This window comes from Carassius auratus, chromosome 36, assembly GCF_003368295.1.
Source record: "Carassius auratus strain Wakin chromosome 36, ASM336829v1, whole genome shotgun sequence".
Taxonomy (NCBI): domain Eukaryota; kingdom Metazoa; phylum Chordata; class Actinopteri; order Cypriniformes; family Cyprinidae; genus Carassius; species Carassius auratus.
In genome coordinates, this window is record NC_039278.1 from 14,289,824 (window position 1) to 14,304,105 (window position 14,282).

The 14,282-nt window shown below is 34.1% G+C and overlaps 2 protein-coding genes and 1 pseudogene across 2 annotated transcripts; 1 reads left to right on the forward strand and 2 right to left on the reverse strand.

Moving 5' to 3' along the window:
• Nucleotides 1-2,505: 2,505 nt before the first annotated feature.
• Nucleotides 2,506-4,357, reverse strand: LOC113055357 (histone-lysine N-methyltransferase SETMAR-like). Its single transcript, XM_026221612.1, has 2 exons — nt 3,624-4,357; nt 2,506-3,390 (listed from the first exon to the last, which is right to left on the reverse strand). Exons 1-2 carry the CDS (start codon nt 3,720-3,722, stop codon nt 2,596-2,598), a joined length of 894 nt encoding a protein of 297 aa, XP_026077397.1. The 5' UTR covers nt 3,723-4,357; the 3' UTR covers nt 2,506-2,595.
• A 113-nt stretch (nt 4,358-4,470) lies between these two features.
• On the reverse strand, nt 4,471-6,389 carry LOC113055358 (BRICK1 subunit of SCAR/WAVE actin nucleating complex). Its single transcript, XM_026221613.1, has 3 exons — nt 6,220-6,389; nt 5,306-5,388; nt 4,471-5,210 (listed from the first exon to the last, which is right to left on the reverse strand). The coding sequence occupies exons 1-3, from the start codon at nt 6,335-6,337 to the stop codon at nt 5,184-5,186; spliced, it is 228 nt and encodes a 75-aa protein (XP_026077398.1). The 5' UTR covers nt 6,338-6,389; the 3' UTR covers nt 4,471-5,183.
• A 2,006-nt stretch (nt 6,390-8,395) lies between these two features.
• LOC113055356 (testis-expressed protein 264-like) overlaps nt 8,396-14,282 on the forward strand; it is a 37,640-nt pseudogene continuing 31,753 nt past the window's right edge.

Consider the following 14,282-nt stretch of genomic DNA (forward strand, 5'->3'; position numbering starts at 1 on the left):
AAATCATAATAATAATAATGAAAATATATATAAAAAACACTGAATAATATTAAGCAAACAATAATGATAATAATAAAAACTTAAATATTCGGCTATTAGATTTTTCTGTCGTTTTCTCAAATATTGTTTAATTATTTAAATATCTGAACTCTAATAAAGATAAATATTTTTTAGCAAAAATAATTATTACATTTTTAGGAGTATTGCTGCGTGTTAATTAATTATCAAATGAGAAATAATAATGGTTGTTAATGTTATAAAGTTATTTAAAATATTTCACATTTTAACCTTTACTAAGAAATTATAAATATGAATATATTAAAATATGTTATGTAATATAATAATAAAGGAAAATAATAAAAACATAAGCATAATCCGAAATAATAACAATAATTAAAACGTTCTATAGTAATTTGATTTTTCCCCCTCCCTCCCTCCTCGGGGTCCGGTGTGGTGTCCCTCTCAACGTTGCAGTCATCAGTGCCGCTCAATTTCTCTCAGTCTAAGGAGAAATGTGTCTCACCATGAAAAGACACCAGTGAGACCTCACATGCCCTCCTGTGTCAGCCAGACCCTAAGTATACACCTCCAGAGGCACAGCTGACACGTTCTAACTGATTTCACTCTTCAACAGTCATTGCTGAACACTCCAGCCTACACGCGCCGTCCAGTCGATATCACACATCCCGTTACCATAGTGACCCGGGAATGTGCTCACTCACCAAACCCAATGACTCATGAGACAAAAACTGGATTCATAGAATTTGCCACAATCCTCAATTTCTCAGCCGATCGGAGTGCAAGGAACAACAATCACTGCACAATGACAAGAACCATCAGACACACTGAAGAGGGGGTGTCCTCTTCAATATTTGATTTGCAGAAAAGATCTTGATCCTCACATTCTTGAACACTGGCTTAAATTTTAACAAAAATATGGCCATCAGATGTCAGAATCAGACTCTTAAATATTATAATAATTTATACAATAATATAATAATATCATTTTATATATATATATATATATATATATATATATATATAGGTAAAATATTATTTAATATTATGTAATAAATAATATTATGTTCATATTTTTGCTAATTGTAAAACTTATAAAATATTTATTTCTGTTATTAATTAAAAATTCCAATCCCTGTCAGTGCATGATATCCTAAATTATTATATTTAAAAAAGAAATTTATGATAATATTAAAATTATTTAGTTTTATAAATAACAACGTATGAATAAAAAAATTAAATAAAACACCACTCCAAAATGCCTATTCACAGAGATTTTCATAAGAAGTAGGAAGTAAAATCCAAAATTCAAAGGCGATGTAACCAAGCTTGATGTGTAAAATGTCACAGATACAGATGGAATCTATCTGCTTCTACCCAGCATGCCTTGTGCTTTGCTCTGGTTTCCAGTCTCTGTGCTAATTAACCCAGATGTGGATATTAATATTGCGGTGGAGATGAAAGTGGGGCTGGGGTGGAAATGGGGCAGATGGAGAGGAGAGGGGGCAGATTTAAGGGTGGCGTCAGAGTGAAATGGGTCACTCCCACCCGGGTGTGACAGGAGACTAAAGGCTGTTACTATTTTAAAACACCCATGGGCCCTTTTTAATTGCTCAGAGTCATTGCCCACTAAGATACAGTGATCTTAAAGCAGACTTTTATGGTGAAATACACAAGATGCTGTTGCTGGACATTTTGGACTAACTGCTAGAATTTGTTAGGTTTAGGGTTTACAATAATGATCAATATATCAACCTGTGAACACTGTAGCAGTTGGACTCTTGTTTTTGTTTTCAGTTACCAAGCAGAGGACTCATTCTGCTAATAAATGATGTTTATAATTTTCAACTTTACAATGGATTCTCAAATATTGAGTCAATCATGTTTAACCATTTGGAAAAATAAGTAAACAGAAAACAATAAACAACTTTTTTTTTTTCACTTTCTTCTATTATAGTATTATATATCGTATATTATTTTTATATAGTATATTATTTTTCATTTTAAATTTTAAGTCGTTTTGTTTTGTACATTTTGTCAATGTTATTAGTTTTTGTTTGTTTTTAAATATTTCTATCGATTGTTTTTAAATATTTTTTTCTAAGACTTTCGAAAATAATTGTTAGTAGTTTCAGCTAAAAACAACCAACAATGAACAGCCATTTTACTGCCTTTATTAATCTAGGTTTATGTTTTAATGTTAAAGTGGCTTTAATAATGTTGTAATAATCTTAAATAAATGTTATTTTCTAAATCTTTACAGTTTTAAAATATATAATAAAGATTATATTATAAAAAATATATTTCCTTTTTAGTCAATACACTGTGTCTTAAACTAAGGTAATCTAACTGAACCTTATTATTATAAAGTGTCAAAGCATTTGATTTATTGCTACATGTAAACCTGTTGTAAAAAAAACATGCATTTTTCATGCCATTTTCTCATGCATACTGATTACGCTTTATAACACTTTCACAAAAAGTAATAATATTAAATAGGTATTTATGCAGGAGGTTTATAATACAATAACAAAACATTTCTAATGCCAACTCATTAGGAGACATAAAACACTTTATTTAATGGAGAACTGACATATCTAATGGTAAAAATCCTGTGCAGTTTGAAGCCCCACAGTGACAGACTTTTCTCAGTGGTATTTTATCAACATCAGCCCCTGTGAGTGTCCCGCTTGGTGCTTTATCCCATTTCCGTGTGTCTGTGCTGCTGTTTTGCCCACCAGCATAGTCAAAAGTCAGTTCTTCGTACCTTTCTATATCACGATTTGCAAACAGGGCGAGTCTGGGCAGCAGTGAGTGCACTCGGACGGGCACCATGACCAGGTTGGGTTTGCAGGAGTGGTTGATGAATCTTCCCACATTGCCTATGGTCACGGGGTCCACAAACGTCTGGGTGATCCTGTCCTCTCCGCTGTGCTCCTGCAAAGCAATGATGTAGTTCATATCTAGTGGAGTCTGGGAGAGCTGGCGGCTGCGGGCCTCTTGAGACCCGATTATTTCCCCGGCGTACTCGCATACGAAACGGCCACAAGGGAGGCGCTCTAGAGCCTCCACCCCCAAACCCCTGTCGTCTGTGCTGAAAACACCCAGACGAACCTCGACCCCCTTTTGAACGACACGGTTCTGGCAGGACTCACTGCAGGCACATAAGGCATTGCACTCAAACACAGGCCTGCTGAAGTCGCCGTCCTCTTGCTGTTGGTTCAGACGTCCCTTGCTGTCATACATCTGGCCAAACCTCAAACAGGGGCAGCTGTTGGGCAGGCAGGACTGGACACGACATGAGCAGCCAGGGAGGGTCACCACACTAGGATCAATGTCACAGCCTGGTCCTTGTACACTTTCTAGTACATACTAAAGAATGGTGTCAGATTAAGACATATTTTAAAAATGTAAATGAGTGCGAAAGTATATGAAAGTGCTGCCATCTAGTGGTGGTGAGGGTATTCACGCCATGTAAATATCAATATCGTCATTAAAATAAAATTAAGCGCTGTTTAAAAACACTATTAGACTTCAAAGTGATAAAAATGGCAATATATCTATAAAGATTTTAATGTTAGGCGAGTGAAATATTATGTAATTACCTGAAAGTTGGAAAAAGCCTCTTTGGGAACACTGTTCTCAATCAAAACAGGAACATTCTCGAGTCCGCCACTCATATCCTGGCTGTATGATCGCATCATGTCTTCTATGTAAATTTCTGTCTCATAAAGATGTGAAAGAGAACATTATTAACTTGTGGCTTGTGTCGAATATAGATGCATGGATGCATCTATGTAATAAACGAAAACGGAAGCGGAAAGTATAAAAAGAAACACTCGACGTTGAAGCAAAATAAAAGTCCGACGTTCTGTTCACCTTTTAGACTGAAGAATTCATAACTATCTTCCTTGAAGACGTTTCTAGGATGCTATTGGTTATGTAAATAAAGTCGTTCATGCAGATTTTTTATGAAAAATAATGGCTAGAATGCTAAGTCTGACAGAAAAAATTATTTGTTATAATAAAGTGAAATGCTACTGAATATAGTTGTAACCCATACTTTAAAGAGTTTTATTCTGCTTTCAGCAACTGTTGGCATGCGTAGGATTAAACTAAATTTATTTTAATAATGTGTTACACGTTACTTGCTCGCAAAATTACATGACGTCTTGTAAGAAATTCATGTTTATATACATTCATGCATGAAAACTAGTTTCAGTTTTGTAAAATCTAACAACTTCAGATTATTATGTCATTCCCATTGGCTAAACGTATATCATTAGTCCACAAGTCAATATCCTATAATTCTATTCTCTCTCTCTCTCTCTCTATATATATATATATATATACACACACACACACACACACACATTAAAACATATATTAAACCTATATTCAAAATTAAGATATATTTAATACATTTAACTAATTAATATTAGCACAATCATGACAATTTAAGAGTTTTTTATTTAATATTTAACCACAAAAACATCTTAGTAACAGACACTAAGACATAAAATTGTGTTACTGGAGAAAAAGCACTAAACACTTTTAAAACAGTCTGATTGGCACTTTAGTGCTTTCCATCTACTCCCACCTCTAACTGGCATCTCTCTGTGCAGATGTTTGTTGCATGATAAATGTACAGCAGGCAGAAATGTATTTCAAACACAAATAAAAGAATTGACAGTAAAACAAAGAAGGGCAAATCAAAACTCGAAAAATTATTAGCTATTCATTAAAATTAAAAAAGGCATAAAATCTGTTTCTCCATGTTGATTTTAGTCTAAATTTGCAGGACTGTTAATGTATTGCATGGAGTCTCAAAGTTATTTAAAAGCAGGTCACAACCAAGCGACATTGGGCTGTTTGCATGAACAAGCACCACAGAGACATTAAATGGTCATCTGACACATAAAAATAAAATTAAAATAAAGGACCAGATAAAGCATAACCTCAGCCATAATCAGGCATGAAATAAGTAAAACACATATCTGTTTATAGCATACGCATCATCACAATGGTCCCTTACAGAAATGAACTGATCTACAACAGCCAACTAACAAAAATTAGCTTGAATAATTAAAAAAAAAAATCAAAAAGTCAGGAGGTGAGTGTTTGAAGCCATCTTCTTGACTCTGGTGTTGTCCCGGGGACGATGTCTAAGTCAAGGTTTCCCCTTTTGTGACCTTAAGAAACCAAACGGAAAACAAATCAGGTGTTTATTTCAAACGATTTAAAACAAGAAGGTCCTGCAAACTCTTGTTAACAACTTAAAACATACTCTGGCTTCAATGTACTCAATCCTCCTCTCCAAAGCAGTAAGCTTCTCATTCAAAGTGGCTAAACGGGACCTGCAGGACATATCTGAGGAAAGAAAATCAGAAACATTTCTGTATTAGGACACAAACGAGAGAAAGGCCCTATTTATTGCCATAATTAAATATGTTGCAACAATATTACAAATATTTAAAAATAGCCAATAATAAGAATGCATACATTAAAAAATAAAATGACAAAAATAAGTCATTAACATAATTATTAATAATATAAATGTTATATTAACAATCTATATATTAATGCAATTATAAATAGTTATCATTAATCATTAATACTTATATAAATAGAATAAGAATGCAAGTTATACATATATATATATATATATATATGAAAGTTATAAGTGACCTTTTTGTTAAATTATTGACATTGCTAGCACTAAAATTGGGGCTGATTTATCAAAACAAACTGCATTAGAATTAACATTATTTCACCCTGTTTGACTCTTTGACTATCAGCAAAGATATTAAATGTGTATATAGCTATTGAAATCCATTTAACTTAAATAATCATATTAACATTTTATTTATTGTAAAAAAAAAAAAAAGAATCTGAAAAAAAAAGAACGATACGACCAGACCAACCCAACCTAACGCCTGTTTGTTTTTCCTGGTCATTACACTGCCTGTGTGTCTAATAAAGTATGTCTAATAAACCATGTCTTCAACACATACACTCCTTTATCATGATATCATTTGGTTCTAAACAACATTTAAAACCAAAACACATGATGTAGCCCACATACTTTTCCGCAAATTATGCATTCTAATGACCCACTGCTCTCGATTAGCATGCTAGCGTGAAGAAATGGCGTAATAATTGTATAAAAATAAACAACAAGTCGGAGCTTCTCCATCTTACCGAAGGAATTGAGGAAATCGGCTATCTTCTTAATGCTGCTGGTGATCACCTCGATATATTCACGGTTCGCCCAGTCTTGGTGAATTTCCCTTTGCACTGGATCCTCCTGTCCGGCCATCGTGAGCTAGTTAGCGTTAGCCGCCGAGTGTTGTGTGTGAGGAAGGAGCAGCGCCCCCTAATGGACAAACACACACACACACACACACACACACACACACACACTTCAAACTGGATCCTCATTCTACCGAGTACCACGGACCATATGAAATTGTACCCAAATAAGCGAATCGTTGCACTTGATTTAGGCTACAAACAAATACTTCAGTGTAAAATAATAATAATCATATAAAATGCACAAAAATTTAGTTATTTAAACAAGTAAAAAAGTAAGTAAATACATTATAGAAATTAAAAATAAAATGGCTTGACTAAAACCTGCCTGTAAAATATTTAATATTCTATCTCTTGATCTTTGTATTAACGATTGATATATTCGTAATATGCCTACCTTAGAATGCAAAGGGAGGGGAGGCGCGTATCATGGACGTGGTAGAGGCGATCAGCAAGAGGTAAATACTTGTAAACACTGTCATCTTCTTTCAAATGGGGGTATTGCATTCTAAGCCCTGCATATCCCTGCTTAGTAGTTATTACAACAGTTAAAGGGTTAGTTCAGCCAAAATTAAAATTAACCCATAAATTACTCACCATGAAGTCATCCTATACGACTTTCTTCTTTCAGACAAATTCAGTTGGAGTGATTTAAAAAAAAAAAACTGTCTTTGATCTTTCAAGCTGATGCCACTCAACAGGTGTTGCACTGCATTCGGCTTCTATAGCGAATCGATGCATTTTTGTAAGAAAAATATCCATATTCAAAATGTAATAATCACTTTAATCTAGCATGCGCTCACAGTTGTAAATGAAGCAGTTCCGTATGTGGTCAGCTTTGCATGCACTGCTCAGAAGTGACGCTGGCGGAAACGCAGGGGAGAGGATTTGTAAAAAAGAATGTCGGAGGATTTCGACAAGCCAAGAGGAGACTGGTTTTCCTCTGCTAAAGTAAACAAACTTTGCTTCCTTTGCTCCTGTTAACAAACATTAGTTTTCACGAGATTCACCGATGTATAGCGCTGACCTCATACCTCATTCCTCCGGAACTGCTTCATTTACAACAGTGCATGCAAGCTAGATTAAATTGATTATTACATGGATATTTTTCATACAAAAACGCAGAGATTCGCTACAAAAAGGCATTTGTTCAACCCCCGGAGCCATGTGAGACACGTTTTTTAATGGATGCGCTTTTTATTAAACTTCGTATGGACCGATGCAGTGCAACACCCGCTGAGTGGCATCAAACAGCTTGAAAGATCAAAGATAATTTTTAAAATAACTCTGACTGAATTCGTCTGAAAGAAGAAAGGGTTCATTTTCATTTTTGGCTGAACTAACCCTTTAATTAAAATAATAATAAGAGGGAAAAAAAAAACTAAATAACTAATAAAAATCAAGTAGTTTAGAACCTAAATATATATATATATATATATATATATATATATATATATATATATATCTATCTATATATATATATATATATATATATATATATATATATATATATATATATATATTAAATGTAATATATTTAAAAATGTATTAATAGATATGTTCCCATCAAGGATTTTTTTTTCCGATTGGATCAGAGTCATTGAATATTGATTGTCTGCTGATTCCGAGTCCCGATCTGGTCCTTTTAATACCCGATGCAATTTGTGTAAGCTGCTGCATTAAAATATGTTATTTATTATTTGTATTGGATATTGGATATTGAAGTAACACTCAACATCAGCCAATGACTGATCAGTTCTCGAATTCAGTTTAGTTCATAGACAGTAAAAGTTTAGTTCAATGCGATCTTGTGAACTGCTTCGGTCTGTTCATTAAAATGATCCAAGCACAACTAACGATTCATCGCGAATCTCTTCTGTGTATTAAGTGAAACATGCAAAAGTGCAATACAAACAAATGATTGTCTGAAGGTTAATTAAATTATAAAAACTTAATAAAAGATTTCACAGCTGACAACTTTGTGTGTTCTGTGCGCAGTTTTTAATTGTGACATTCCTAATCAAATCCAATCAACCCTTCAGTGTACATAAGCAAAACCCTTGAACCGTTTAGAAAAAAAAAAAAACTGTATTAAACGAGAGTTTTCAGTGACAGTGAATTATAAGTGTTTAGAAAAGAAACATGACAGTCTTTCAGTAGTGATAAATAGCTCTCACCCCTATTTGAAGCGAATGGTTCCGTCCAGGAAGCTCTGTTCTGTGTTGTGTTTAGGGAAGTGATTAATTCTCTGCACCATCTTCAACTAACTTCTGATTTCTATTCATGAATCCTGTAATATGAGACCATTTTTCCTTCAACTAATGCAGTCGCTCATTAACCCCCCACAGCCTGGCTGAGTTTTGAATGAATGAACGAGTGAGACTATTATCCTCGATAAAAGCAGCTCTCGGTTGTTCTTTTGCTCTTTAACCTCACAACATTCAGCTGACATGTGGGAATGGCAGATTTTGAGTGTCACTGCCTTTATCTCTTTAGTTCTTTTTCTCATAGCTGTATGTTACATTTTATACTCTGGACTGATCACTAAAATCAACATCAGGACTGGTTTAGCCCCAGTCAGGAGCATTACTATAGCCTATAAATACAAATGTGGACCTTATAAAGACTGTGGGTCACTGTTCAGAGAGAGCTGCAGCATTGGACCCAAGCTGTCATGCATTGGGATATTTTATGATGATCCAAAGAAGGTGAGTAGACCTTTGAATGAACGAGGACAACTGGTGTATTACTTAGTGTGACAGGTGGATCAGTGATTGATTTTCGGCTGTAACTTATTCTAGAAAAGTTTATTTATTACATTTTTAAACATTGCTTTATTTCGATTATTATATATATATATATATATATATATATATATATATATATATATATATATATATATATATATATATATATATAAATAATATTATTATATAAAAAATAATTAAGCAGCAAATCAGCATATAAGAGTGATTTCTGATGGATCATGTGACACTGAAGAGAGGAGTAATGGTTCCAGTCAGTTTCTCATCACATAAATAAATGAAAATACACATTAACAATAAATCATTTGAACTATTAAATTACTTCTTATTAGTATTAAAATATTTAAACATAATTCCAGACCTTTGACCCCCACTGTTTGTGTATATCTACAGAATATCTAGCTGTATATGAAGGCTGAATTTTTTAATTACCTTTGTTAACTTTAAGGTCCGGTAATATTTTCATTTAAATTAAGTTCATATGACATCATGTTATTTGAAAGGTAGCCTATTTGCCAATAAACATTTTAAGATTATGCACTCCAGACTAATGTATTTTCAGGTAAAGTGCACCAACCTCTGATTTATCAGAAATGATCTTGTGTCATAATTAGAATTTATAAAAAACACATTTATTTATTAATTCATTTTTTATGTTTGTTAATGCATTATCAAACAAACATTCATCATCAAACAGATTCAGCCATGACTATGAATAAAATTTGTACGTTCACTCAATTCATGCATATATTATATGCATGAATGCATATATATAACTGAAATTTCATGAAAATAAGTGAGCATATTAAAAATTTGACTATAACACACAACAAAATGTACAACTTTTTCTCTGTCTGTTTTCTCTTAAATCTTCAAATGAACTTTAATTATGATCATATTTCAAAGCTTTATACTCTGCATCTATTTTGCTCCTCTCAATCCTTTTTTCACTCCTTCCTTTTTCACTTCCTTTCTGCTCTCTTTCCTTTTATCCATAACTGACTTGAATTTTCTTACTGCACACTCATTTCTGTTTTCTAGTCAAATTTCAACCTTAAAATAGTGATTGAATGTCAGTTTTATTTTAACGATTTAGTAGAATTAGTGGAAGTTCAGTTCTGTTCTAATCAAGGTGGCCCACATTACATAGCACATTCAGCCTTCAGACATGTCAAGCACTTTTTTTTATTATAATTTTTTACTAAAATTATTCTTTGCTTTTTAATCCATGTTAACTTCAGTAACAAATAATAGAAGTACTATCACAATACTTGAATGGTCATATTGAAAAATAAGCCCAAACTTTTTTAACTTTTAAAGAAATACTCACCCTTTAAGTAAAGCACATATGCTCTGCATATGCAACTCCATGGAGCACAATATATATTGAACTTAAACTGCCCTCATTACTAATGGTCCACTTGGGACATTACATTTAGAATAAAATACTGCAAATGAAAGGCATAATGTGATTTGTTCTGTACTTTTTACTTAATTTCCATTAGACATTCCATATATATGCTGCTCATTAAAGGCATAATTTTACCTGCACTATATATTGCACAGACAATAGAAAAGCTGCAGAAAAACCTGCAGAATCTATTCGGAATGTAATCTGTTTATCTATTTAGAATGTACTTTAAATTCTAATTCCCCCAGCCATCATCACTCTCATTATAGCTGACTAATTTATACATCTTAATTATATTAGTAGCTGTGAAGTGTAAGCTGTGGCTTTAGAGTTGCCTGTGCTATTTCCTGTTTACTGAATACTCAGTATGCATCGCTCAGCACATCAGACACATTACACATGCATTAAACTTCAATTCTCTCATGAAAGTAAATTGCTTTAGTCAATTCATTTAAAGGTCTCATACAAAGGTCTTACAAGAGGGCTTTTCATTAGAGATGTTATGCACACTAAATCTGTATTGTGATATGTGTTCTATTCAGGGTTATTTCTTAATTAATATTCTTTATTCATTTTAATGTGTGTTGATGAGTTGTTGATCCTCATACACCACTAGATGGAGGTGTTGATATAGTCATGTTGTGCACTAATGTTGATTATGCAGTTAACCATGTACAGTAGGTATGGAATGTGTTTGTATGTTCTGATTTGATCTGTTTTTGATATAATTAGATTATCTATTATTGAGCGGCTCTTATCACTTATTATCTCATTTGATCATATATAATCATGATAAATGGTGTTCAATTTTAAAATGTTCCTGCTGTACACATTTTCCATATTCATTATTGCAAAATGCCTCTCGCAATGTAAATGCATTATTGCTAAAGCCAGAGAATTATTCATGGCCATTACATTATAAAATCAGTTTGGACTGATTGCATTTACATTTATCTGTAACAGTGTTGTTCTTACCAAAAAAGAAGCGATAAAGGAACAGAAAGAAATGCATTCTTTAAATTTTCATCTTCATGTAGTCCCAACCTGTATGACTTTCTCTCATAAAATATATATTTTGAAAGAAATATTTTTATGATAAAATGACCCAAGTTTAAGTTATACAGCCGATCAGTTTGACTCGGGAACAAATCTTTCAGACCAGTTCTGTCAATCCAATCAACTGATTCACTGCCAAGATCTGATTCAAAAGATTAATTCGTTCATAAATCTTTGAAAGTTGCAGTTTAAAAGTTAGAAATTCTTTCTAATTGCATGGGGAAAAGCATATAATTCAAATTCTCTTTTATGTTCCAAGAAAAGATCAGCTCATAAATTATACAAATATTCCCATTGGTGTTTCAATGTTATATACAAGACAAAACAGATCAAAAGATTTGATGTACAGGATCTTGTTATATACATTAAAGTCCTAGGAGCTACATTCTGATGTTGTTTGGATTTAGTTCAGATTCAATTCAGTAGAGAATGTAGACGAGAGGAAGCATAAGTAGCCAACTGAAGCGATCTATGGTCTGAATTTAAAGAAAGGCATCGAGGTTATTATTTCATGAACCCTAGCCTAGGCTGAACTTGATCTCAGAATGTCATAAAAAGGACAAATGCTGGTGCCCTGTACCTACTTCGATTGCCGTTACACTTTTATGGAATATAAATGAGCTCATACCAGACATTCTGTGACTGTTTGTCAGACCTTCAGTGGCTCCAGTTGCCTTATGGGTTGAATCACTTTTCAGTTATTTAGTTCTTACAAAGTTTGAAACAGGGTCTTTTTATTTGGCATTTAGGAGTGTATTTATATTGACCTATTTATGTATTTATTTATCTATTATCTAAAAATAACCACCATTTCTACAGCAGAGGAAGAGCAGAAACCAACAGTCCTGTTCGAGACAATGCTCGGAATCATTTAGTGTAGGCTCACGGTGAATTACTTCTTGACTCGTTTTGGCAAAGAAAGCCTATTAGTTTTCCTGTGACTTTCTTTGATGCAGAACTTGCATCATCTCATTTCTCACACTTCCTGCCCACCTCCTTCTTGACCAGTCAAAACGGTTTTCATAGCATTAAGGTTGTGTATTCAACCTAACACCAGAAAGCCCTACTGGAATGGAGTCCGACTCTTGATTGACAGCTCGGTCTTACTTTCAAAGGCTCATTGTCAATGACAGACTGTTTTTCTTTCTCCAAGTCCCCAATTAGCAACTGTCCAAAGATCCACGCATACAGCCATGGCCAAGTCCTGATCCAGTTCAGCTAATTGTCATAATGATCTCAGCTCATTAAGAGGAGCCTGGGGTGCTAAATCCGGAGGTCAAAAGCTCCCAAAGGCTGCCGATAGAAAGTAGAGAGAGGCAGTAACAGGACTGGAAAACAATGGACTCCTCAGGGATGAAGGATTTTACCACAAGGATTGGCATGACCACCATGGTCCCTCTATTTTTTAATTCACTGACTGCTACTGTAGTCTGCAAGCCCACGAGCTTTTGGGAACTTTCTCTCATCAGGTCAAACAATGGAGTGGAAGTGAAAGCCCTTGGGTCTGAAGATGGTTGCCATGGATAAGAGGAGCTGGGAAGACTTCTTCACATGCCGGATTCTGTGAGGGGCCATGAAAGGCATTCCAGTCCCTAAGTGACTGAGAGTTTTAGGGTTTGCTCTTTCTATGTTCCCCACATCGGCCATTTGCGAGTCAGTCTCAAAGATGAAAAGAAAAATAGGCACAGTAGACACTTGCGGCGAAGGCTGCTATTAGGTGATGATGACTGTTGGCAGAAATGCACTTTTATTAAAGTTTATTTAAAGTATTTGCATGCTTTTTTGCACTTTTTTGTACCCTAAATGGGATAATTTGTCTGAAAATTCTGTTATCATGTACTCAACTTCATGTAATTCCAAACAGTGATGTTATTGTAAACTAAAACTATGATAAGTAATTTTTGGTAAGTACTAAATGAAATAACTTTTTTTTAACTTCATTTTTGCCAGTACTAAAAATATGATCTTTAAATTAAATAAGAAAATCTTCATCATCCTGTTCAAAAGTTTTCACTCTTAATGCATTGTCTTTCCTTCTGGAGCATCAGTGAATGTTTTTACCTTTTGTAATAGTTGTGTATGGGTCCCTCAGTTGTCCTCAGTGTGAAAAGATGTATCTCATAATCATACAGTCACTGCTTGAAAGGGTTCAAATATGCAAAAGATGCTAGAAAAACAAAGGCCTTCAACTCATGTTAAAACAGGCCCTAATTGAGTGTTTTCTGTTCTAAAGAACTGAGAATGATTTGATGAGCTTGATAGCTTAATCTGATCATTTTATTGACCCATCAATCATTGACTAGTGACAGAAAAGATAATATCAACAAACTGCCATTTTCGGGAAGGAACTTAAGCATCCTGTTGTCAACAAATGTCTTGGAACAGAATTCCAACTGGCTCTCGCCATCACAACTATTAGTATTTTCGCAGCGTCCTAGCTGTCTGAGGATGGCAGGAACATGAAAAGGCAGTCCACTGTGAAGATGCGGATAGCGGCAGTGACAGCGAGGGGGGAAGGGAAGATGCAAGAGCTTTTAAAAGCGCGTCTGAAGTGATGAATAAATGAGTCTGCTTTCCAAGGTATTTTGGAGTCGATTTCCCAAAGGACTGCTGCAGCTTCGTAACCTCAGTGACATTTAGCAAATTTGCCTGAAATGGATTTGACTGCTACTTAACGTAAAACGACAAATGTAAAACAGAACCGCTACGCTGACAGTTAC